The following is a 23,923-nucleotide window of genomic DNA, read 5'->3' on the forward strand; positions in this document are numbered from 1 at the left end:
TTCTGACCAGCACTGTGCATCATGGATGGCTTGGGAACGCTGCAGCTGGGGGACAGAGGTCTGTGTGGAGATCTCTGCAAGAGCCGCAGCCCTGGTCTCAGGATAATAGATAAAACCCAGTTCAAATGTAAATATGAGCATTTGGCTTTCATTTAAAAAGTCACTTAAAAACCACATGACAGCTGTAGACATCTATGTCACTGCGTTACCAACAGTCAAGGTTCATTTTGGCTTCCTACTACAGGATCAAAGCTCTTAATGTGGTCGCTCAGTGAGAAAGCTAAAATCTTTAAAGTGGGAGTCACGACCAGAAGATTCTCACTGGTATTATGATTCCATCTAAACCACTCAACAAATCAATAGGGGGTTTTCATCTGACGTCACGCTCACGTGACTACTCAGCGCGTCCGCCAATTGGGTGGCAGTCGTTTCGCACCGTTGACCTGCATTGTATGACGCCTTAGGCAGTAGGAAGTGAACAATGGGGAAAACGTGTTTAATGTTTGGTGCCACGGCCCGTGGAGGTGGAGATCAACGCTTTCTATCGCCTACCAGCCGTAATAGTGAATCAGTGGTGAAAAAAAAAAAAAAAAAACAGCTGTCTCTGAACAACGCCGTCACCTATGGCTGACACGGATATCCAGGTCTGATTTGGAGGTGTTAAGCTGGAATACCCAGAGTCTGCGGTGCTCACTTTGTCACAGGTAATTAACTGTTAAGTATTTAAAACATATAAGAAGAATATATTAATAATAGGGCTTGGGCGTTATGACTTATTACTTTCCGCGGCTGTCGTGTTGACTGCCTCCGCCGCCTCTACTGCCTATTACTACCGCATACTGTACTCCCTCTCTCAGCCGTGTTTTAATTTGATTAATTTCACCTTAACTTGATTTCAACCATGGAAACCGTTGCTGTATTGTGGCTGTAACAGCGCAACACATGATCGCCATGGAAAAACATAGAAACAGATTAATTTTCCACGCTTTCCTCCTGCCTGGAGGCGCAACCACGGAGAACAACTGTTAGTGATAACAAAGAGTCGTCGGCTCGCTTGGATCGCGGTTGTAAGCGACGACCGATCATAACTTTCCACAGTATCCCGATGTCAATGAGAGTGTGTGTTCTAAACGTTTGAAACACATAGCAGCAAGTTAAAAGTACATTACATGCGCGAGTGGTTGTTAGCGCTAACGGTTAGCATGTGCTAACCCGGCTGAGCACAGCTTACCTTTGAACGAGTTACAGAGATTAAAGAGACTCGTGGCTCGCTGGGATAGCGGCTGTAAGACCGAACATAACTTTCCACAGTATCCCGATGTAATGAGAGTGTGTTCTAACGTTTGAAACACATAGCAGCAAGTTAAAAGTACATTACATGCGCGAGTGGTTGTTAGCACTGGCGGTTAGCAGCTACTAAACTAGCATGGGCCAGAGCCCGTCTGAGCGCAGCTTACCTTTGAACGAGTTACTGTGTTCCCACTGTTTTGCTGGCTTTATGATCTGCAGCTCCTACCGGCGCCAATACGGTAAATACAACTTAATTTGCACTGGTCATTGTTCTGCTTAAATAATTAAAGCCGCGAGCGGCGTCGATCGGCCTTGCAGCCAAGCGCCTTCGCGCACCGCCCGCCGCCGGCGGGCGGTGCAAACACATTTGCGCCGGATTGTTTACATTTTTACCATCTTATTAAAACTCACCCGTCCACGTATGATGGCGATTTCCTTGATGTACATAACCAGATGTGAACTGGTTGTGAGCCTCTAGATCCTTGTAAGCTCTCATTTCCTCAGAGTGTGCAGAGGGTTTTCACTGAACACCAGGTAATGCACTATGTCGCCGTGCTCTACATTTGGCAATCATCTGGATTACGGCTAAACAAGGCACCGTGGAGGGCATACGGGTCCATATGGTCGATCACGGAACATTCCTCAGATATACGTCCTTATCTGGTCGCTCTAGCGTGCTGGCGTACTTATCATTCGCGATAAGATAATACGTGTAAGACAACTAGAGATAAGGAAGTGTGCCACCCAATATGGCGGACCGGAAGTTGGCCAGTGACGTCAGTGAAAACACCCTATTGGAAGAGTTCTTTTTTAGTGTCACTACAACCGAGGAACTAAGGCTACGTTCACACTGCAGGTCTTAATGCTCAATTCCCATTTTTTTGTGAAATCGGATTTTTTTGTGTGTCCGTTCACATTTCCAAATATATGCGACTTGTATGTGATCTCCTGTGTGAACTAAATGCGTTCAACCTAAGTGTCCCGCATGCGCACTCGAGGACGCGATGACGTCACACGTAGCAAGCGTCCTCAGTGTTTGCGGAAGTAAACATGGATTATAATGCTGGCGCGCATTTCGCGGTCATTGATTTATTTTATAACCGGAGCTTTCTCTCCACTGACTGCTCTTCTCATCGTAGTCCGCTATGGGTGTCGTCTTGCTTCCTGTTTCTGCATAGCAGGATGCAGAATAGTGACGTTTGTCGAGTATCAATGACGTGTAGGTCAGATAAATGCGACCCGGCCGTACAGACACAGGTCGCATTTATAAAAATCAGATACGTATCGGATTCAGGACCACATATCCAAGCGACCTGGGTCACATTTGAAAAAATCCAATCTGTGTGTTCAGACTGTCATGAAAAGATCAGATCCAGGTCGCATATGGGCAAAAAAATCAGAATTGGGTCACTTCAGGCTGCAGTGTGAACGAAGCCTAAATGAGCCTCCTTTTAGAGCGGTCCACTCGACTTTGCTTTTAATCACCCCATTTTGGAAACATATTTGGTTTTTATTAATGTCCATAATATGTTTAAGAAAGGGAAAACAAAAGACATGGATAACTTATGCGAGGATACAAAGACTTTTCTTGTGAAAGGAGATTCTTTACATCAATGATGCTGCATCCAAACAAGGAAGACCTAGGCTCCTGCAGCGCTACTTTTTTAAACACCCTTGTGTTTTTTTATTCTCTTTTCCAAAACTGCTGTATTACAAAGATTCCTATAGATTTTTTTGTAAAGATTTTCCAGACTAAACCTTTCAGGATACTCAATATTTGTAAAATATAAAGACACAAAAGTTGAAATGCAATGAGGCATAATTTTGCAGATGGATGGATGGATGGATGGATGGATGGATGGATGGATGGATGGATGGAAGGAAGGAAGGGAAGGAAGGGAAGTGAAGGAAGGAAGGAAGGAAGGAAGGAAGGAAGGAAGGAAGGAAGGAAGGAAGGAAGGAAGGAAGGAAGGAAGGAAGGAAGGAAGGAAGGAAGGAAGGAAAACTTTTCTTATGTTCCAGTTCAAAAGAAGAAAGGTCCAGTGCAATGGCTAATGAAGTGCCTAGACTCAATTCAAGAATACTTTTTTTTTATCCCTGAGGGTAATTAAATGATGATGTAACTCATTTGGTCAAGGAGTTATTATAGCTGGTAATGGCTGTGGGGAGGAAAGCGGTCCATTTTACCAATCTGAAAAAGCCTTTGACTAAAGTGACTGTTTTCCAATAAAGGCTAAAGATTGTCCCAAACAACTGCAGCTCATGTTGTCCGTGACGCCTTCTTTACATCCTATTGAAACTTGACTAAACCAGGAAAAGAGAACAGACGTCAGAGCCTACCTGAGAAAATCCTTCAGTGTAGGCAGATCATAACCTGGCAGATGGATAATGATGGGATCTTTATGTGTCAGTCCTTGTAGGATATGAGGAGCCCTGGCCAGCAGCACAGCTCTGTGAGCTCGGACCGATCCCGAACCTGCATACAAGGAGACATCTGCCTCTAGTTCCTCCTGCAGCAACCTGGAGAAACATAAAACAATTATGTGCAGACACCTACAGAAAACTTCTAAGTCATAGCACCAGACGTGCACATTTTATCACCAATAATAAATATAAAAGAGAGTTGCTGTGCCGTTTATAGACTTTCATACTTTTCTAGACAGAAATATCCAAAGCTGACACCCTTTTGAAAACATTTAAGATCTAAGTACAAACTTCCCCTTTGAAACCAGAGGAAAGTGGTCTGGCTTTAAAGGGGACATATCATGCTTTTCAGTTCTTCCTTTTCAAATATTCATGCATTCCTAGAGACCCCAAGTACAGAACAAAATGTTATTAAGGGCTAAAAAAAAGTGGAATTTGTATAATCTGTCCTTGTTAAATACAGGAACTGTAAAAACGCTGACTTGGTGAGTTGCTTTCAGATGAAACAAATAGAAATAAATATAGTTTTCCAAACTCTATTGTGCCTGTTCTCCACCTATCCAGGGTGAAAAAAAAATACATGAATCCAATTCCATACTTTACAAGACAGCATAGGCCCTCTGATAAGGTCCTGTCAAGAGCTTTAAAGATATATCTGATGGCCTGTTTTTCCACTTCAGGATTTTGGAACACTTGAGCCCTGAGGCGGTCCACTTCTTCCTTACAATCATCATCATCATCATCACATCTCATCCCGCTTCAATGACCGATCTGGGTGACCCAGAAAACAGTCAGCGGGAGGCCAAGTGTGCACTCATAGATCAAACGCTGGTGTCACATTTGTTCTTTAACTCCAGTCAGAGAGCAGAAAAAAAAAAAGCCTGAGAGATCACACATGCAAAAAGAAGATTCACATCCCAGAGATGCTCACACCAATGTGACCTTTTCCTTGTAGGTCGCAATGCCCTTTGGGAAACTGAGACCAGCCAAGAACAAACCTTGCATGGAATATTTGTACAACATACAACGCGCCTTCATAAATCCTCCCGGTACCCTCACTAATCACTAACAAAATGGTTACTTGCAGATTTCCATAGTAATCTTAATTCTACAAAGTTGCCTTTAAAAAAAAAAAAAAAAAGCCATAATTGTGAAAGAAATGCTTTGTAAACTAGACCAGTATCCTCTTGATATTGTTTCACTTCAAGAGGCAGATTCGTAGCAGACATCTTTAAAGGTGAATGATGCAAAATTCAAATATGTAGAAAAAGTAGTCCTGCCTCTTAAACCTTTTCACATTTTGTCCCATTACAAGTACACATTTGTGTATTTTATTGGGATTTCATGTGATCGACCAACAGAAAAGGAAGGAAAAGCACACATGATTTATACAAGTTTTGAAATGCAAGTTACCTTTTGAGGTCTGCAGACAAAGCAGATGATAAACATCTCCTCAGCTGCTCTTTGTATTTGCGCTCTTTGGCCTGGAATTCTCTTGCAGCTTCAGTGTTGATCATGGCTTAACACATTCTCTAAAAGACACACAATAAAGACATTTCCCGTTGTGATTTGAGAAGAGGACTGGGTTTGCAGGATAATGGTGTGCTAATCTGAACGTTTGGTAAAATAAAACAAAAACCAACAGTGACTCCTAAACCAACAAATATGGCATCATGATTGAACTTATGGAGCACAATGTACATTTGGGATCAGACGAACCTGTATACGACTACTTTAACAGGGATATTTCAGCTGGTTGTTCGGATAAACGTTTGGTTCTACTTTCTGGATAGCAGTACCACATTTCTCCGAGAAAGACGCTGTTTGACCCAAATCAATGAACACAGAAATGTAGCGGCTACAACAATGAGCTTTATATTACAACCATTACAAGATAGCGTCCAACTTACACGTATAACGTAAATTATAACGTCCTTTAAAAAAAAAAAAAAAAAAAAACAGCGGCCGTTTACTTTATGGAAGAAAAACAACTGGGATAGTTAACAACCCACTAGTTATTTAAAGACAAGTTTTAATATATATATATTGTAAAAACGTGTCCAAATTAAAACAAGACAAACCACATAAACATACCTGAACAGTCAGAGAGTGTCTCTAGTTTCCGTCAGCCTCCGTAGATGCTTCACCCAAAACACAGAACATCTTATCTTCCTTTCAAAGCTAGCATGCTAGCGCTAGCTGAGGCTAGCTACCATTAACCGTTTCTGTGATTAAGCGCGAGCTCCAAGCGGCTCGAGACAAGAACAGAGCAGCACAGATAGTCTTCTGGCTTTTTTTCCGCTTTGGGCCATTTGTATGTATTAATGTATCGACATTACAGGGGTGCTGACCCACTGACCGATGTTGTTGACATCACCGCTGCACGTTGCTCGTCACCGCCCACGGAACACTGTTTGCCAAGTAACTAAGGAGCGGACAAGCCAGGTCCAGGAAGCTGTCTGACATGCGCAGTGCAAGCACAATGTCAAGCTTTTAAAACGACGCCTTTAGGTTTTGTCGCATTCATATGTTATCTGTTATAGGTTGACGCATATGCTTTGATTCTACCTACTGCAGTTTTTAAAAAAAGGCATTAAAACAGTGCGAGAATGAGCTACAAATACAAATATATGCATAAACACAGAAGTAGGTTACACAGTACGCATATATCTATGAATGCATACAAAGGACAGTGAGATTACTGAGGCAGAAATTCCAACTTTCTTTTTAAGCCAAACAAAAAATTATTCTATTTGTGAATCGCAATTGGATCTTATTTTTTATCTCAGCTGTAAAAAGCTAAGTAAAAATTGTTATTTTGTTAGCCTGTTTCAACATTTCCTGACTGTCCCTGAAGGAGCCCACATGCTGACGTCATTGTCTCTTCCTGTATTGTTGCTCTTGTCCTGGGTTGTCAACGCAACTATAAATGTGGACGGTGTGGTGTGTGCACCGTGCAAGGATTTAAACAATTTGTGTTTTGATTTTCTGAATAGAGCAACGGGATCTAGGGGTTTAATATGAAATCATTACGACAAAAGAATTTGTTCAAATGGAAAATAAATGTTTATTAATTCTAAATAGTTGTGCGGATGTATCAGTAACTGGAAATCTTCATTTTTAGAAACAACAAGTTGCCATATATTGCTAATAGATTAAAAACTCTGCACTCTTAGGTGGAACAGCAGGGTTTGTATGTGTGTGTGTTATTGTAATTGCAGCTGAGAGTGAACATTTTTGCTCATTTTACTTGTAAAGTGGGGACTTTGATGACATTTATTTTGGTCCTCACTTTTTTCTGGACCAGGGGTTAGGTTTAGGACTAAGGTCTCAATTAGGTTTAGGTTAGGTGTATACTGGTAAAGGTTAGGGTCAGACTAGGGTCAGGGTTAGGCCATGGAAAGGCTTGAAAATAAGTAGAAGTCTGTGGAAAGCAAGTCACGGTCCTCATTTTGTATCTTAAACAAGGATGTGCGTGAGTGTGTGTGTGTGTGAGAGTGCTGACACACCTTTATGTGTAACTCAGTGTCTGAAAATAATTCATTGTGACTCTACATCAGCATTTCTCTTTGGCACAGAGCAAAGTTATAAATATCAACAATCCAGACGTTTGTTCCACGGAAAAGCTTTAAACTGCTGCATCATTCAGCTCTGACAGATTTAGTAACGTATCCTCAGCTATTTCTGCTGCTTTTCATCTCATCTGGGCTAAAAGCTTACGGTGGCCGTTGGGGAGACATCCGCAAGCATAAAAACAGAGCATAAGGTTCTGTTTATAGCCTCAAAAGACTCGGCAATAACAGTCACCCAAAAGGAGGCTGAAAATGTGAAGAAGCATTGTAGTCTTGACAGACTGACACTTATTCGGTTTATTTATAAAATCAAACAGTATCGACCTGGCTCAGTGAGTTTCAAAATGCAGTGTGTAGGAAGAGATACAAAATAGTACGATAGGCAACCATCACTAATATTTCTATACAGGAAGATCAAGTTAACATTCTCTACATTTAAGCAAATATCTGAGAGAAAAAAAATAAATATAATTACAAAAAAGAAAAGTCCTTTTGACAAACACTACCTGATAAACGGATCCCCGGGAGGCGAGACTCCCAGGGAACTGTGCCCAAAATACAGCCGAGCACAGAGAAACACACGAGTACAGTGGACAACGGGACGCCCCAACGGCTCGGGACATCTTCACACCGCAACAGCTCCAACGTTAAAAAGGCACCACACAATACAGGTCACAAAGAAAAGATTTCGCCACACATTTGTAATGCTGTTACCGACAGACTTTAAGGCGGATGTCACTGTTATGTGCAAAAAAAAAAAAAGAAACAAACTAAAAATAATCTTAAACGCGTGTTCTGCAGTGTCCTCTCTGGTGAGGTGTGCTTCGATTCTCTCCTTTGTTGCTGACTTCTTTTAAAAAAATATCTAAAATGTGAAAAGTTTAAAGAATGATTGCATCATCACTATGTTGCTTGGTATCACAGGCATATTCAAGGCTTCCGGGGGGTGGGGGGTGGACAGTGAGGGCAGGGGAAGGGAGACGGTGCAGGGGGCGGAGGCTTTGCTGTGGGTTTAGTTCCTGTAGCTTTTGCGCCCCTCTCCCTCCTTCAGGAAGGTCCATATGAGGGTGTTGACGATGTCGGGCTGGTCCTGCTGCAGCCAGTGGCTGGCCCCAGAAATGATGTTGAGACGGAAGTGATTCCTGATGTAAAGGCGGCAAGCCTCGGCCATCTCCTGCTCCAGGAAGGCGTCCCGTTCTCCCCACAGCAGCAACACCGGGGACCTCACGTGATTGTGGCTCAGTGGGAGGGAGCTGATGACAACAACAAAGAAAACTAAATTTAGCTGAAATTTGACAGAGGAAAATACACCCTAGAAATGACCTGGAAAGAGTATTCATATTTCTTGAACTTTTGTTTACGTGCTCTCACATTGAAGCCACATACCAAGTGCATTTTATTGACATTTTAGGTGACAGGCCAACACAGTGGTTAATAATTGTGAAGTGGAAGGCAAAGATACACGTTTTTCCAAAGAAGTGTTCCCAAAAATAAAAAATCTGAAAAGTGTAAGGTGCTTTTATAGCACCTTCCCCCCCCCCCCCCCCACCCCACCCACCCAATACTTCATTGTGTCCGCTTTTGCAGTATGTCTCCACCAGATTTGCACCACATTTCTCTTAAATAACTTGAACACAGTCAGATTTGATGGAAAGAATCTACGAGCATCAATTTTCAAGTCATGAGATTCTCCATGGAATTTAGGTTTTGACTTTAAAAGGGCAATTCTGACCCTCCATTATGGTTTGACTCTGGCTGCAGGTTGAGGGTCATTATCCAGGTGGAAGGTGAAACTCTGCCCAGCTTGAAGTATGTTGCAGCCTCTAACACAGGGGTCACCAAACCTTTTGAGAATGAGAGCTGCTTCACTGGTATTGTGTCATACAAAGGGCTACCTGTACTGAACTTTGACCAAGAAGAGTTTCAGTTCACCTTAACTTTATTTAAAATAAATACATTTTTCATGCTTTGTTATAGATATTGTCAATTTTTCAATCTGTATAAATGCAAGTGGGTATAAACAGGAAGAGTATCGGAATAAAATGAGGTTTTAGATGCAGTTCACTGGTGGATTGTGCCTTTTTTTTAGAACAGGCTCGTGGGCACCACATGTGGTCCTCGGGGGCTTCTTGGTGCCCACAGGTACCATGCTGGTGACCAATACTCTAATGGGTTCTCTTTCAGTATTGACATGTATTTATCTTCACCATCTTCCAATCGGCTCTCACCGATTTCCCTATCTCTGCTTTGGAAAAACATCCCATACCCGAATGCTGCCACCACCGTGTATCACCTGGGGGCCAAAAAGTTCAATCCTGTTCTCATCTGACCAGAGCACGTTGCTCCACATTTCTCCTACATGCTGTGTGGCAAACTGCGAGAGAGCCGGAGCAGAAACAACAACCTCAATGGTCAATTTTAATTGTCTACTATGCTGCAGCATAGTAGACAAGAGAGCCTTGTAGAAAATAGTGAGGTGAACTAAGCAGGTCACCAGTGTCCCACCCACTGACCAGGATTGGTTTCAGAGCTGCAGCAGGAGCAGGGGTTTGCTTCATGCAGGCCACTGATGTCAACGCACCGGTTTCCTGATAGAGCAGAAGATATTATCCTGATGCCCTATACTGATAGTGAAATCCCACACAGTACAACAGCTGATGAATCTTTAAAGAACTGATCAATAAATACCAATTAGATAAATGAATAATGAATACGTGTTTATTTTTACATCCCTGGTGATGTTAACTGAGCTTGGGTCAGTGAAATTCCTTTTACGTAAGCAGATAAAAGCAATTCAGAGGAAGCTCCTTGCTTGAGAAGGGAGCAGATGGCATGCCCAGTCATGCATGCAGGGTTCACATGTAAAAAATAACAGTAGATACCCTTCAATATTCTTCCCTCTTCCTCCTTTCTACTTACTGAAGTGCAAAGTGTATTAAAGAGAAATGCAGGATAATACAAATATTTAGTAGAATATGTCAATTATGTTGACACTTTTAGACATCAGGGAGCTCTGACAGTGGGGGGTACAGCTAAATTCTCAATAAATAGCCATGGCTTGTGTGAAATCCTTACATGCAAAGCTCAAATAACCTACAGGATTAATACAGACTTAACAGTAAATAGCATTTCAAGGCACCGGCAGACCTGGAGTAGTTTCTGTCTGAGGAGGGGCTTTTATTTAAAGACTGTCTTTATTACTGCTTCTTGCAAACAGAACATGTCTTTACTGTCTTATCACAGTTTAAAGGGATTTTTACCCCTTGAAGCTTTGCTCATCTGTTAACACTACAAAGATAAACTTCAATGTATATTATAGAAATTTTATCATACATATATATATATATATATATATACACAAATGTATTCAGCTCTCATTTCTCCGATACCCCTAAATAAAATCCAGCCCCCCCCCCCCCCCCCCCCCCCCCTCCAAAGAAAAAAACACATACATCAATAAAAATGAAAACTGACATAAAAAGTTGACTCTGATGCTGATTCCTCCAGCCACTGACAGTATTGCTCAGCGGCTGGAGGCCCTTGGTAACTCTTGAGGAGATGCAGAGACCCCCAACTAAGGTGGGAGAAACTGTCCTCAGGAGATCTATTAGTTGGGGACTTCATCCATCTGGTCTGTTTAGCAGAGCAGCAAGAAGAAAGCAATGGCTAAAAGAGATCCAGAAGTTGTGTTTGTGGTTCGCTCCTGACCATCTGGGGGGCAACAACAAAAATGTGGACTAAGGGGTTCTGGTCAGATAATACCAAAATGAAAGTTTTTACCCGCAAAATCCCAAGTGTGGCGGAAAGCTAATATATTACCCTGAACACACAAAGTCCTGTCTGAAAAAAAATGTGAGAATACCTTTCTTCAGCATCACCAGAGATGCTGCTCAGAGTTAAAGGGTGGATGATGGATCTTAACATGGGTCATACCTGGAAGTCAACATGTTAGAGCTAAACACTGGAGACAGGGCCTGTAGCACAACAACCCTACACATACAGCCAAAAGTACAATTCAATACCAAAGAATAAACTATTTGGTTTTTGTTAGAACGATACAGTTAAAGCCAAGACATAAATCCATTTGGGAATCTGTGGCAACACTGGGAAATTAATGTTCATAGACATTCTCCATCTAATCTGCTTGAGTTTCAGATAGAACAAAGAATGGTCAAAGATCTCTGTTTCTGTGTGTAAAGCTGGTAGAGAAATAAACTTAAGATTTGTCATTATAACTGCAGCAAGAGTTGCTTCTACTAAGTATTGAGACAGAGGCCACCTGGATTTTTATATAAAAAAAATGTAATCCATGTTTTTCTCCTACTTCACAATCATACACTACTTTGTGGGTGTGGTCTTAATGTGACAAGTTGTGGAAATGTCCAAAAGTAAAAATACTGTGGCAAGGTACTTCTGAGGTTAAACCTTTTTTAAGTGTTAATTAGAAATTACTATGAAGACAATGACTATGTGTGATGCAATAAACCACCTAGTGACATTTTGACCACAGAACTGGGTCATTGTGACAGGATTTTGATTCGGAAACCTTCCTAAAATCATGTACGTAAGACAGATCAGGACCGTTGGAGGACCGGTGGGTTACCCCAGATGCTTTCAGACCCATAAAAGCCCTTTTAGCACATTTTTGTTTGAAATAACAGTTCAATATAAAAAATGACTTCCTCAATGTTAGCCTGAAACTGTCCAACTCTCTGTCTCTTTTTAAAAAAAGCCGGCCTGAAACTCAGAACATTTCTACTGTGTGTTGATGTGCGTCAGTCTCCCACCTGAAGACATTCCTGTAATAGTTGAGGGCTCCTGTTAGAGCTCCCGGCTGCGAGAGTGCATACAAATAGGCTTCCAAGTCCTCTGCAGTCAGCCACCGGCCTTTTCTCCCAATTCCCGTGCTTCGACTGGTGAACAAAGCCTTCAGAGCCTGCAGGAGAGACAGCGGCAGACTGCTGGGTGAGCCTGACACTGGGACTGTTTGATCTACAGAAAATTTAGAGGAGAACGGCCAACATTCCTGTAACGCGAGACAGAGAAGCTACTTTGCTGTTGAAACCAGCTCTGATGACCTTCAGCTGCAGCTCTGGCTGTCTGACTTTACTGCTGGCTTGACAGCATTTCCTGCTGTGCTTCTAAATCTGAAAAGTCAGACAAAACATATGGCATCAATCTTACAGCTGACCAGCAAAACTGCTGCCAAAACCAGCATGATCCCTAAAATTTGAAGAAAAAAAAAGGAAAGCCTTTTTTTTGTGAAGGTACACCACAATGAAGTGTGCTGCAGTGCTTTTATTATGACTCACCTTATTAGCTTTGGTTTGGTTTGAGTTAAAAGCTTTATACAAATCTTTTATTTGATGGGGAATTAGAGAGATGGAGACGAAACACGAGGAATAAGAAAATGGATGGACTTCACAGACAGTGACCGTGTCATAATCGGTCAATGTTGGTCTATGTCGTTTTAAATTAGAGGCAAATTTTGGCAACTTGAACATCAGAAATGGACAGAGGCTTTAACACAGCAAGGCAGTGAAAGGTTCCTGAGAGCTAACAATGATCAGAGCCTCGCTGTAAATGTATGAGCTGCCATTTTTCCAATGTTTAATTTAGTAAAGTATTTCTGGGACTTATGAGGTTTTTTTTATGGCGCTATAATTTGTGAATGTTGTGAGTAGCTTTATTCTTAACGAAGAAAATGTTTTCTGCTATATGCAGTGCTGTGAAAATATTCTTTTAAATATTTCTTTGTTTTCCCTATTTCTTACTTGAAAAAATGTCAGATCATCAAACACATATTCACGTAAGATTATTATTTTTTTTAAATAAAAATGTTTTAAGGGGAAAAAAATAATTAAAAGCAATGAATAAAGAATAATTGTCCATCTTGGTAAATCTTAAATCAACTGTGACTAACCACTTAGTTCAGTTTTACTAAATATACCCAGGTCTCAGCCCTGCAGAATATATAAATCACATAAATACAACCCGACTGACAACATGGAGTAGCCTAAAAGATTGCAAACGCAGCACGTCATGACTGCATCTAAAGAAATTCAAGAACAGACAAGAAATGAAGTCACTGATATCTATCAGGATCATGAAATCCTCTCTAAGTCTTTGGGACTCCAGTGAAACACAGTGAGAGCTGTTATCCACAAATAGAGAAAACATGGACTGGCTGTATGAGGATATCAACAACTTATCCATGAGGTCACAAAAAAACCCAGATCGACGTCTAAGGCACTAAGGTCTCCTCTGCCTCGGTTAAGGTCAGAGTTCAGGATTCCTCAATAAGACGGAGAGACTGGGCAAATATGACATCCATGGGAGAGTTCCCAGGTCAAAACCAATGCTGACTACTGTAAACACAAAGGCCTGTCTCATTCTTCCCAAAAACATTTTGATGCTCCCTGAAACCTTTGGGAAATCTTCTGTGCACTGATGAGACAAAAGCAGGACGTTTTACAGGTTGTGAGTCCAGTCAGTCATTGTAAAACTAGCACATCTTCAGAAAAAGAACCTCATTCCAACAGTCTGGGGCTGCTTTGTTGTTTCAGGACCTGGACCACTTACTGTAAATGATGGAACCATGAGTTTGGCTCTCTACCTGCAAGGCCTGAAGGAGAATGTCCAACTATCAGTTCATGACTTTGTAGCAGGACAACCATCTGAAGCACAGCAGCAGGTCCACCTGGGAACGTCCCAGGTGAACCCACAAATCAAGGTTTTGGAGTGGCCTAGTCAAAAGCAAAACGTGAATCTGTGAGATGTTCCTTCAGTTCTCCAATGAGGCTAACATTAAACCATTAAGGCAAGGAGAGCTGGGCAGAATTCCTGCATAGTGATGTAAAAGACACATTTTCAGCTATTACAAAGGTCAGGTGAGTTTGGATAGCTTTCCCCTTATTAAAGTAGAATTATCATTTGGAAACTGCATTTTGAATTTGCTTTGGTTGGTTTTGTCTGATATTACCACTTGTTTGATAAAGTGTGACAAAAAAGCAACAACAGAAGAAATCTGTAAGGGGACAGATACTTCACTGCTGCACTGTATTTAATTGGAGGTAAGGAGGCACCAGCTTCCTGTCATATTATTACCCAGAACAGAAGCCTATGCATCTGCCAGGGCTCTCACACACACACACACACACACACACACACACACACACACACACACACACACACACACACACACACACACACACACACACACACACACACACACACACACACACACGGACATGAGTGCAAGCCCACCTGCCGACACGCATGCATACAAACCTGACCTTGAAAGCATGTAAGCCCACCTTGAAATCATTGATGGAGAGCATGAGCTCCGGGAAGCGGGGCAGCTGAAAGAAAAAGAAATGGCTGGATTTCAGCAGCTGGCTGGGGTGACGCAGGGCGTAGTCTGGAGGAAAGAGAGAGAGAGAGAGACAGGAGGGGAGCGAGAGAGACGTTTAGTTCTTGGTTTTAATTAAGGGAAAGTTTGCACACACTGCCGGACCGTGGATGTGATCTGACTTTGCCGCCCTTTCTGCTACAGCTGAACCTGCTGTTCCAGCTTTGCGCGTGCCTCCCCGTAATTAGCTCCTCATCATCTTGCCCCAAAGGCAGAAGATTTGCCAGCTGGATGCAGACGTGCAATGGAAGTAATAACACCTCCTAATTAACGATCCTAATTCCTGTAATAATCCAAGAGCCAAACTGGAGCGTCTCTGATTAGCTTGAGGAAAATTGGTTTTCCCTTAAAACACAAAGAGTGCTGTATGAGGCTGTGCTCGTGGTGGGGTCCTACCTGTGAACACAGAAGGGTGGGGGCAGTTCAGGACGATCAGCTTTGTCACCATCTCAGGGTAGTGTATGGCAAACAGCCAGGCTATCGTTCCGCCCCAGTCGTGACCTACCAGGCAACACCTGTTGTACCCTTGGAAGTAAAGAAAACACACATGAAACATCCTTTGTTTCCTTCAAACTAAACACTCTTATGCATACGGTGCCGTGAAGAAGCACGGAGCTCTTGTTTTGGTTTTAGCGTCACATGGAAATTTCTCACTTCATTTATATCAGACACAGGTGACCTTAATAAATATTAAATGCATCAATCAAAGCATCTTCTGTATTTATTAATGGGGGGGGCATCCAATCCCACTTGGTCCAATGTATAAAAAATTGAATAATTGTGCCCCTAATTAATAAAAAATAAATTGTAATCAAGCATTTTTTTGTTTCAGTTTCACTAGCCAAACCCAGGCAAAACCTACTGGATCCAGAGATCCCTTAAATAGAACCTGCCTAACATGATGTAGGCTAAAAGATCTTCAAAAGCTAAAGCAGCACTTCAGAACCAGAACATCATCTGCTGAGAGAACCTGCTGTTCCTCCACAATGATGTAACACAGTCCCTGACAACTTCCTAAACACTTGATTGCAGCTGCTGCTACCAAGGGTGGTGGAACCAGGTAATTGGTTTAGAAGGTAATTACTTTTAATTGTCCTTAATCAATGAAATAATCATTTACCCCAGGTTCACTTTGTCTGATGTTAACTTTGATGATGCGACAGAGTTTCAAAAATTGGATACATCTAAAATGAGGCAAATACTTTCTTACGGAACAGTGCTGGAAAGTGAAACTTAAAGTTTCCCGGTAAAACCTTCTTCCCTCAGAGAACCTTTTGTCTCCTCTAATGAATGCTTTTAATGACCGGCAGCCTAGGCAGACCATGGCAAAAGGATCGGAATGATCCCATTACTGTTCCAATCCCTAGAGAGTAATCCCCTGTGCAACCGGTGATAGACCCATTTCCACCTGTTTATATGATTTAACCACCCATCAACCCCGAGCTCGCACATTTTTCACAGCGATGCAGCAAAGTCTCAACTTTGCTGCTTTAGACTAATCCCCACCTGCTCACTCCCGTTTAATGGGCAGCCGCCTACTGCTTTGACTTTCACCTCTTGCCACATTACAGCCTCAAAGCTCTATGTATTTCATTGGGATTAGAATGTAAAAGAGCATAGTTTTTACAAAAGATTTCTAGAGATAAAAAAATCTTCTTTCTAGATTCAGAGAGCAAAGGGCATCGTGAAGACAGAGGAACACAGCAGACGGCTCAGGGAGAATGTTGTGGAGAAGACAACGCTACACATCATCCTGGAGCCACCTTGGTGAAACGTGGTGGCGGCAGCGTCATGCTGTGGCGTTGCTTTTCTTCAGCAGGGACAGGGAAGCTGAGCAGTCTTGAAGGATAAATGGATAAAGTTAAATAAAAGGCAGTCCGGAAAGAAAAACCCGTTAGAGGCTGCAAAAGACTTGGGAATGTGACAGAGGTTGAGCTTCAGCCATGGCTGCGATGGGACTTTGATCTGAATCAAAGCCACTTCATGTGTCAAGTCTAGATCCAGATCTAAAGAAAAATGAAGTGGATGGAATTCTTTTTAATTTCCAAAATGAACAATAACATTTTCCCAGAGGGTGTGGACTGAGGCGTAAAGGTTTCTGTCGTCTTGTTGCTGGGCAGAGTACAGCAGGTGTTGTACAATCAGAGCAGGCTTTTCTCCACTTAAGTGACCATTGAGCGTGATTTGCACAGTAGGATGAATTATTGAGGGCTTCTCTCCTGACAGCCAGTGAAGTAATTGACAGTGACAGCAAGAACAATGCAGGAAGCTATCCAACATCCATCCCTGGCTTTACTAAAATGGTGCTTTCTTTGATGATTCACAAGGAATGTGCTCCAAAGCTGCTGGAGCACATTACCAAGGGCTGAACTGTCCGCCAGGCTCAGATTAGGGACAGTGCATTAGCCTAATAGTAGCACTGGCCCATATTTAGCTTCTTGACCTCCACTGGCTTATCTATCATCCAACTAACCAGTAGCAGAGGGTGCCATTTCCCTCCTGTATCCGTTTTGCTACACTGAGTTTCTGTTAGCTGTCAGTCAGAAGAACTCAGTTGTTGGTTTCCTTTAACACTGTCAGAGAAATGCTGTATTAAGGTAAGAGCTGACAGACAGTCAGTGAGGCCACATCATTTATGAATGAGCCCTTTGCCAAAACAGCAGAGGAGGCAGCCTTCAGAGCAACGTCCATGATGAAAACAAAGTACACCTTTCAGTTCCAGGGTTTTTCATTAGACAATATATTTTAAAAAATCTGATTTTTCAGACACTTTAAGGGTACAAAAAGCACTCAACACTTTCCATACGGTCACTTGTTCCACAAAGATGAAGCCAAAACTGAGAAATTTTAGTAGTACCAACTTGAAATAGTTATTTTCTGTGCAACCTAATCTGTCTCTAGCATTGTGTTGGGATGTCGGTGTGCTCTTCTTTGTATCCTGTTTGCTCAGGTAGGCCCTGCTTTCTTAAAGTTCTACCACAGCTTTTGAAGTGTACTTTGCAGTTTCTCTGACCCTTGCACCATCTGACCAGCAGGGGATGAATTTGCTGTGACGTCCACTCATGGGAAGATCAAGAGCGGTCCTGAAAGTTTTCCACACTAAATAATCTCATTTGCTGCAGAACAACGGGCTTTAAGATGTTTGGAAACAAGAGGGGATTTTTAATCCTCCTCAGATTGATGTGCAGCAACAGTTGCTTCTCTTAGATCATTGCTGATGTAGTTGCTCCTTGGCATAGTGGCAGCGCACGCCTGCCATTGGACACAATCTTTCCTGCTAATATGCTGTGGTTTTGTGTGTTCATGAGCATACCTCGTCCGTCCAACATAGATTGTTCCAGAAGTATTGGGGTCTATTCAGATGTAAGACTTTCATTTTGGAAAGACGATGCCTTCTCCTGGCACGCTTTAACTTTTGTCATGTGAACAGAGGCCTGTAGAGTCTGAGATGGAGCTGTTGGGCTGTGAATAATAGATCACCCTTTATATAAAAACGTATAACGCAGCCAGAATTGATTTGCTAAGGTCATTGGTGTTGGTGACCTTAGCAAACTCGGATCTCGGATTGGTCGTTGGTGACTTCCCTCTCTGACAACGTGGTAGAATAAAACCTGTATGCTCCAGGCCAGCTGACCTCTGCTTTTATAGAGACTGAGGATCAGTTGATCCTTTGCATTTGTTTAGCAGGACCTGTCTGCTACTTCCCTTGTTCAATCTTCTGATAAATGTTGTCAGTTTGTTTTACCTTTGTGGTTTGATCTTTGTTCAATACATATTGTTCGTGTGGGATCTGTGTGTTTTTGCACACTGGAGTTCCAAAATGTATGTAATATAGAGCCAGGTGCAGGCTGGAGGACTTTATGCAATGAAAGGTAAAACTCTTAAACTAAAAGAGGGTGTACTTTCTTTTCAAAATGACTGACTACTTTTAATGGCAACAGCAACTTTTAATGTCCTTTTAATGTTTGTCTGGTGTTAAAGGGAAAAACAGAAATCAAATGAAGGGTACATATCAGAATTAGAACAGATATAATTCCTTAAGTCCTGCATTCCAATTATAAATAAATAGATTTATGTTTTCTTATTTAAAACTGCACTTTCAACTTACTCTGTATATTTAAAATGAATTATTGATGTATTAACTGCATTATAGAAGCAATAAATGAACATAACAGCACAATGCTGTTGTCACCACTAAACCGCCGTGGCCTCCAGCCTCTGTAATCAGCTTTATTTCCAGCTGCTTGTGACTGGTTTGAGAGGGAAAGCTTTAATTTACTCACTGCCACCTTAATGCCCATTAGCCCTAAATATGATGGACAAACATGGGGGAATCCTTAAAGTCCATAGTAGGAGTATGTATGCCCACTCAGGATTCTCATAAGCAAAATGAAACAATATGTGAGTGCTGGATGTTGATGTGCAGCTTGTGCCTCTTAAAACGCTTATATGGCTTCCATAACGGGTCTGTTGCGTCGATATAAAACAAGACAGCCACACGAGGGCACATCGAATGTGCTGATAAGTGCCTTTGGCTTTGTGCCCCTTCAAATACAGACAAGTAAAGGCCACTGCAGGAAAATCACAAGGTGACCATTTGAATTAGATCAGTTTTCTTGTAACTGTTGCAAAAGCAGTCACTTTAACACATTTGGGCATGAAGCGACAGCTGTGAGCCTGAATCTTCAACCACATTTCAGCTCTGGATAGGAATAGAACCTTAAAACGGGGGATTAAAGGCACAAGAACAGCTATTCTAGTCAGATAATTGTCAGATGATGCTGGTGTGCGAGGACAGCCTCAAGCTCGCTCCCTGCTAGTGTTAGGATGGAGTGAGCAGACTGCTGGGCTTCTGTCTGACTCACAAGAAGTTTGTCATGCTGTGCTGCAGGCCTGTCCAAAGATCAGGCCTGATAAACAGGTTTATTTTTGACCTGAGACAACACGGTCCAGCCCTCTGGCTTCTCTAAAGACGGCAGACACACACTTCTCACCCAGGTACTCCACAATGTCTTTCACGTCGGTGACCAGGTAGTCAAGGTGGTAGCTCTCAGTGGAGAGCGGCAGGTCGGATTCCCCGTAGCCACGCATGTCGATCGCCACCACACGGAACTCACTCTTGAATTCTCGCAGCTGGTAGCGCCAGGAGAACCTGAGGAACGCCAGATTTACAGTCAGCAACAACAGTTTAAATCTGTCAGAGCTTCTATATGGTCCATACATTCAATTTATGGATTTATAATTAGTCACAATATGATTTAAAACTAGTGTACCAATAACATTAAGTAAGACAATTACTTATTTAATATAATGTCCTTACATACAGTATGTTATTTTGGTTTTTCTGGCAGTTTTACATGTTTTACAAATATGTGATAAATGGTTACGGAGACAAATACAATAAATACTTTGATTCAGTGACAAAAAGGTTTTTCAGGTGCGTTAAAGATTCTCGGCAGGTAGCTCCGCTGCTGAGAGCTTTCTATGCTTTCAGCTCAGAAAGAAGGTAACAAGTCAGATGAGACAAAAACTGAACTTTAATGTGTAGAGAGATCAGCAATGCACATTACCATGGGCACACCTGTGAAAGACGGTGGTGGCTGCACCATATTGTGGGGATAGGATACAAAAGCTTTACACGGGGCAGTCATTGAAGAAAACCTGCAGAAGACTTGAGACTGAGGCAGAGGATCACCTTCCAGCAGGAGAACAGCCCTAAACATTGAGCCAGAATTACATCCGAATGGTTTACATCAAATCATATTCATGGAACGGAAATGCCCAGTCAAAGTTCAGATGGGAATCAATTTAAGAAGTTGTGGCATGCTCTCCATCTGACCTTGAGCTAAGCTGTAAAGAGAAATAAGCAAAATGGTCCAAAAGACGTTTGCAGCTGTGACTGCAGTAAGTTGAAAAAGGTTTGAGTCCAGAGGGCTACAAGTCTAGCGCATTGGAAACCTTTGGATTCTTTTCCTCCCACTCCGCAGCTGTGCACTGCTTTGTGTCAGTCTATCTCATAACATCCTATTGAAATTCCATGAAGTTTGAGGTTTAATGTGATGAAATGTGAAAAGGTTCAAGGGCTATGACTACCTCCTTGAGGCACTGTATATATCACTCTTTTTTCAGAACATAAAGGAAAGATTTCTAAAAGAAGATATGAATCTTTCTGAGCACCTTCAGCTCAGTTCAACATTCCAATCAGGAAAATGGAGAGTGAAGCAGAAACTTCTCCTGTCTGCTGTTAAATTAATCCTTGTCTGGCCCTCAGCCTACATAGCATCCTACAGATATGGACAGGCTTATAGCTCTTTGGCCCCAGGCCAGGGCACAATGCTCAACATCTTTTTTTTTTTTTTCATTTCAGGATAAGGAGATCTTGAATGCTTTGGACCCTCCGTTCCAAATGTAAACCATGTTTCTGAGTAAGGCTGGGGTGGATTTCTGCTTGCAGTCATAGAGTCCGAATGCAGATCTCTAACGGTGCTGCGGCAACCTCACGGCAAAGAAATTCTGTGGTCAAGGGAAGTTTTAGAGAGGTGACTGCTATATGAAACCCAGAGCAACTGCATAATAATAATTTTACTGACACGTTTGCAGCTGAGCCCAGGGTGGTGCTCTGGGCTCAGCTGCCCCCACCCTCCCCACCGCACCTACCAGAACTCAGGGAAGCCATGCAAAAACAGCATGAGGGGTTTTCCTCTCTCCCCAGCAGCAACGTAGTGAAACCGAAGGCCAGACTCCTGTGGAAAGGAAAGTCGCACAAATAAAGGCTGGGCTGACAAGCTCATCACCAACCGCAACATACCCACTCAGCACTTGTGCTTTCATGATTTATAGTGACTCAAGTGTGAAAATGGGAATCGGCTGCGTAATGTTGATGCTTTTAACGTGCACACACACACATGCACGCGCACACACAGCTCAGAGAAACCAAACATGTTAACTGCCACGTATGAGATGCTTCATGTTTCACCGAAAAGCTCAACGGGGCTTGGGATGGATGCTAACCTACAACACAAAGGATCGTCATGATCCAACTGTCTTTGAATATTTTAGAATAACTATGTTTTCATACATCTGAAAGCTGCTCCTTATAGCTGCATCCTGTCTTCTAGACCTAAATCCACTTGAGAAGTTTTGTCAACACATGAAAATCATTGTTCACAAATCTGCACTACCTTGTGATAACATGACCCAATAACAAAAATTACAGAATGTGGTTGTATATGACAAAACTGAAAATCATTAGAGGGCTGTGAATTATTTTGCAAGGCATTGCATAAAGGTAGTTTATAAACATTTCAATCCAATTCCATTGCTTGCCGAATTTTTTTTTTCAACAGAGTAACACAATATGCACATGTTCAACGTCTGTTGCAGCACTTTCACATTAAAGACAAACCTCCAAATAACGATCCTCTGTGTACCAATGTAAAGAAAAATTAGGAAAACTAACATGGCTGGTCACAGGACACTAAGGATGGACAAAATATATCAACCTGCATTTATGTAGGAAATCAGTGTCATTAACATCCAGTTGGAGCCTCAAATTAAAGCCCTTATTTACAATAACCAGTCGTTTAATTTTACTGCTCTCTCTTCATATTGTGTATTTTTGCTTAAAGATCAAATATATTATAAACACGAAGCACTTCAATGGGTGAAACAGCTCCGCGGATTTTCAACAAAGTCCCTGATCAGCGTGTTACCTCACGTAAAGCTTCGGTAACTGCAGCTCAATCCTCTTGTATTTGTGGCAGATTACCAGGAAAAACGTGAAAACTCTCCTACTCACAGAATGATTCTATGGAGGGAGGATTTGGTGTGCAACATTTTAAATTACATAATCGTTAACACATCCCGTAGGTTGGTGGCTGGAGGCAGGCTGCAGCCCCGCTGCAGGCAGGGAAGTGAAGCGGAGGAGCTGTTCTTTCAGCACCACCACCTGAGCTCCGCCAAACCAACAACAGCACAACAACAGAAGCCGGCGGGCCCTGTCCGGCTCGTCACGACGCGGCGCGGCGCGGCGCGGCGCGGCGCGGCGGGAAAAAAGGTGCGGGAGCGCACGTGAACCCACGCGCGAGGCACTCTAAACACAAGCAGCCCCAGCACCCGGCGCGAGACAGCGCGCGTGTTTGTGCCTTACCTTGATCCTAACATAACAATGAGTTCCCAAGGACGTGTCATTCAGACAAGCCGGGGGAGTTTCGCGGATCCCCCATTGGAAGGTGGCCGTCGGCCTCAGCACGATGTTCCAGCAAAGTTTCAGCAGCGCTGCGGCGGTGCAGAGAGCACAATAGCCGTAGATTAACGACCAGTATCCCCAAACTCGGATCTTCAGCGCAAGTCTGATCAGAAAAAACAGCAAGTTGTGGAGCACTCTCGCCATCTTCGCATTGCCGCAGGAGATCTCTCCAGGTCGCGCTGCCTATTGATTCTCTCCCTATAAGCGACCGCTGGCGTTGAACCTCAGCTCCGGTGGCGCCCTTGTCTCGCTACCAGTTCATACGCACGACTGTCTGAAGGGAGGGTCCCGACAGGCGGCTGAATGGGACGGTGGCACGAGCACCACGTCAGAATTTCACGCTTGCGTGTGACAGCGGCGGTGTTTAGCGGGATGCGATGCTGACCGAGAGATGAGGACGGACCGAATGTCAGACAGCAGTGCCCCGTTCGTGGCGGACATTCGGGGCTTTTCTTTGTTTTCGCCCTTTTCATGGCAGCCGAGAGAAGAAGGGGCTGCGTTCGGCTGGAGAGAAAGCCCAGAAAAAAAAAATCACTGCAAAGCGGCACGGCGTCATGCCGCTGCCATGGCAACAACGCCTCACTGACAACACAGCCTGCGTGCTTAGAATGCAATCAGCTGCTCTCTGGATGTCACCAGACAGTTTCTACCCTGTATGGTGATGGTAGGGGCTGTACTATTTTATTTAGAGTAATTAAAGGGGGTTAACGGAGTTAGAGCTGGTCACCACCCAGCCTCTGTGGTCTTGTGCCAATTGCCAGAAGGGCTCGCTCTCCAAATCCTTGAATTCAGGCCTTCCAACAGCTTTCATACCTACAGATGTATCAAGTCCAGCACATCTTTACACAGAATGGGTCGCTCTCAGCGCTTGGTGAAGTCCAGAGTGGTAACAGATAGGATGACACTTTCACAATAACTGCAGGATCAGCAGATGCTATGTGTTAATCTTGTTCAGAAACACTTTTTGTTATACTGGGT

General features: G+C 42.8%; 1 protein-coding gene across 1 annotated transcript; it reads right to left on the reverse strand.

Annotated features, from left to right (window-relative positions):
- Positions 1-7,531: 7,531 nt before the first annotated feature.
- LOC105940072 (epoxide hydrolase 4) lies at positions 7,532-23,476 on the reverse strand. The gene is made up of 7 exons (XM_012882526.3): positions 22,847-23,476; positions 21,355-21,440; positions 19,692-19,849; positions 15,094-15,222; positions 14,603-14,706; positions 12,074-12,222; positions 7,532-8,539 (listed from the first exon to the last, which is right to left on the reverse strand). The coding sequence occupies exons 1-7, from the start codon at positions 23,087-23,089 to the stop codon at positions 8,299-8,301; spliced, it is 1,110 nt and encodes a 369-aa protein (XP_012737980.1). The 5' UTR covers positions 23,090-23,476; the 3' UTR covers positions 7,532-8,298.
- Between the last annotated feature and the right edge of the window lie 447 nt (positions 23,477-23,923).

The sequence above is a fragment of the Fundulus heteroclitus genome, chromosome 9 (assembly GCF_011125445.2).
Source record: "Fundulus heteroclitus isolate FHET01 chromosome 9, MU-UCD_Fhet_4.1, whole genome shotgun sequence".
Classification (NCBI taxonomy): domain Eukaryota; kingdom Metazoa; phylum Chordata; class Actinopteri; order Cyprinodontiformes; family Fundulidae; genus Fundulus; species Fundulus heteroclitus.

Excerpts from the sequence above, each read along its gene's own strand:
- LOC105940072 (XM_012882526.3), bottom strand. The coding sequence starts at position 23,089 with ATGGCGAGAGTGCTCCACAACTTGCTGTTTTTTCTGATCAGACTTGCG. Across the intron at positions 21,441-22,846 it reads ATTGTTATGTTAGGATCAAG|GAGTCTGGCCTTCGGTTTCA; the intron begins GTAAGGCACAAA and ends TCCTTTCCACAG. Across the intron at positions 12,223-14,602 it reads TCTCCATCAATGATTTCAAG|GCTCTGAAGGCTTTGTTCAC; the intron begins GTGGGCTTACAT and ends TCTCTCCTGCAG.